General features: G+C 38.6%; 1 protein-coding gene across 1 annotated transcript; it reads left to right on the top strand.

The window, feature by feature from the left end:
- The first annotated feature begins 683 nt into the window (after nt 1-683).
- Vom1r57 (vomeronasal 1 receptor 57) lies at nt 684-1628 on the top strand. Its single transcript, XM_039097326.2, has one exon. It carries the CDS (start codon nt 684-686, stop codon nt 1626-1628), a length of 945 nt encoding a protein of 314 aa, XP_038953254.2.
- Nucleotides 1629-3056: the final 1428 nt, after the last annotated feature.

Here is a 3056-nt window from a genome sequence, read left to right as displayed (position 1 = left end):
TCTGATGATGCCAAGTAGTCTTGGTTTCTGTTGCTTAGTTTCTTGTGCTTACCTCTTGCCATCTGGTTATCTCTGATGTTAGTTGTTCTTGCTGTCTCTGACTAGATCTTGTCTCTCCTGTGGGCCCGTGAGCCTGTGAGCCTGTGATCTTTGGAGTGAGCACACTCCTGGCAGACCAGCTCTCTGTGAGCAGCTTTTGGGTCTGAGAGCTATGAAACAGCCTCAGTTCTAGGTGCAGATGGAGACCAGAAGTGTCCCATCCCAGGCACCCTGTAGTTTTAGTGTCCTGTGCACTCCTGGCATGTCTCTCTTTAAACAGTCAATGGAAAGTGGAGTCCCACCTGTGTGCTGTGGGCTTAGGAGGGAGAGTTCTCCTGGAAGACCAGCTCTCTGTGGGCAGGTTTTTTGTCCTAGGGCTGTGGTACAGCTCTTGGTGCAGATGGAGACTGGAACTTCCTTAACCCTTACTTTTCTACCCTCAGGCTCTCAGAAATAATGGAATCCAGTTCCTGGAAGGGTCACCCCTGATCCATAGTGCGTATTTCAGTACAGTTTCCCTGTGCTTCTCTGACAATCACTATATTTATACACCTAGTACATTAATTTTAACATCACAACATCATGCATTTATATTTGCTTGGTTTGCCTTATCCTAGAAGAACAATGAAGACTTCATTAAGGTAATGTTTCCAAGAGACCTGATTTCTGGATTCTTCCTCCTGTCAGAAGTTTTCATTGGACTCATGGGAAACTTGCTCCTCTTCATACTATACATATACATCTTATTTCAGCCTCATCAAAAGAAGCCTGTAGATATGATCTTCACACATCTAATGCTTGTCAATGTTTTGAGCATCGTGTTCAAGCTGATACCAGATGTCATGAAATTCTTTGCAGTCAGGCTCCTTTTCCAGGATGTTGCATGTAAGGCAGTTTTGTATGCATATAGTGTTACTAGGGGCCTTTCCCTCTGTACTATCTTGCTGCTGAGTGTATTTCAAGCCATCACTGTTAGTTCTAACCATTCCAAGTGGGCATGGCTTAAATCCAAGCTTGAGTCATGCATTTTTCCATCACTCCTCTTCATCTGGATCATCAACTCATTTCTCTATCTTCCCATGGTTGAAAACATAAAGGGACGAATCAACTTCACTGTTGTGGCTTCTAGGTATTCCCAGATATACTGCCAAAGTAGCCAGGTTCGTTATCACTCCACCCTGTCACTTGTAACTGCACTAATAATTAGAGACATCTTGTTTGTGTTTCTCATGATGTGGTCCAGCCTCTACATGGTGAGCCTTCTATTCAGACACAACAGGAGAACACAGCATGTCCACAGTTTCAGTGTGTCTCTCCATGCATCTTCTGAAAAAAGAGCCACCCACAGCATCCTTCTGCTTGTGGGTTTCTTCATGTTTTTCTATTGGTCAAACACTTTTGTTACCTTCTATTCACTTTACCAACCCAAGAGCAGTCCAGTATTGGATCTGATTAGTGGAGTTTTATCTTCAGGTTACCCAACTGTCTGCCCTTATGTTCTATTGAACAATAGAAAACTTATTTCCAAATTCATTTCTTCCTTTTCAGACTTTAAATGTACCTTTTTTACAAGAGGATGTCATGGCTAATCTGACACTCCAAACTGACTCCCACCATCGTGGATTCATTACCACATGAGCAAAATAGCTATGGCATGCCTGAGTATCTAATATTTAGGTAGTAGGAATTGACTAATAATGCTTTTTATTGAGACAGGGCCTCCTGTAGGATTTTTATGATTTATTTCTTATCTTTTCTTAATATGTGAGAGTCAGATCACCTGGAACTGGAGTATAGTCGGTTGTGAACTGCCATGTGGGAATTGAACCAGGTTCTATGGATGAACACCCAGGGTTCTTGACTGCTAGGCTAATTCTCTAACCACTCGAGTAGAGTTGTTTTACAGATGGTGTTTTAGCATGTGATTTTTAAGCCTTAATATCAAAAGAACAAAGAACTAATAACAAAATTTTCATATCCATATCTGTTTAAATTTTATGTTGAATGTATATGGTATTATACTTAACTTTATCTGCTTGTTTGAATTCTTTCAAATATAGAGAGTAGAAAATTTACTTCTGTATTTATGATTGATCTTCTTCTATAAAATTGTACTTCCCTAGGGAAATTTTATGTATTTGATAAATATGTCCTAAAGGGTTCTGGATACTATTTTCCTGAAAGAAAATTAATAACTGAACAAAAAGACATAAAATGTGAACTAGAAGATTGTGCTATATTTATAGTACGGAAAAGATTTGTCTTTATGGAGGAGATAGCTCAAGGGGCAAAAGCACTTACCATACAAGTATGAGAAATAGAATTTGCATCATCAGAGCCTATGTAAATGCCAAGTGGACATTTTAGAATGCTTATTTTAGACCCCAAATGTAAGAGACTACGAATCCCAGAGGAAGCTACATAGCAAGACTTGCCATATCAGTGAGCTCAGGGCTTGACTGAAAGAACTTTCCTCACTGAATAAAGTAGAAGTACAGTGGAAAATGGTTCCTATGGACCTATATGTGCATGTGTTCATATATGCATATTTACTTATGTGAGTGCATCACACACATGCAAACCTTTATACATGCATTCATAATGATGACCACACCTGTATTCTATGGATGCCTTTGTAATTTTAAGTCCAGCCTAAAAAATTAATTTCAACTAAATGTGTTTTTATGACCCATATTCTTCATCAGGTATGCATGATTCTCAGTTTCCTGTCATCGTTTGTTTCAAATATTTAATTTGAAAAATTCATTGAGCCTTCTGTTCTGCTTTATCATCCTGAAAAGTCCACTCTGTTTAGTCCATAATTCTACTAAATGCTTTTAGGATACAATAGAGCTGATTTGTAATTTGAATAACTCCACAGTTGTTTTACTTTTTAACTGTAGCCAATAGTTTCCATGTTGGCCATATATTCTTTTTGAGATTTATTTATATTTTAATTATATGTATATGTATGTGTCCTGAGTGAGTATATATGCATGGGTGAGTGAATGGCCAGC

Source organism: Rattus norvegicus, chromosome 1 (assembly GCF_036323735.1).
Source record: "Rattus norvegicus strain BN/NHsdMcwi chromosome 1, GRCr8, whole genome shotgun sequence".
Taxonomy (NCBI): domain Eukaryota; kingdom Metazoa; phylum Chordata; class Mammalia; order Rodentia; family Muridae; genus Rattus; species Rattus norvegicus.
This window is presented reverse-complemented; position numbering and strand designations above follow the sequence as displayed.

Bases quoted from the DNA above. Each gene is read 5' to 3' on its own strand.
- Vom1r57 (XM_039097326.2), top strand. From the start codon at position 684: ATGTTTCCAAGAGACCTGATTTCTGGATTCTTCCTCCTGTCAGAAGTT.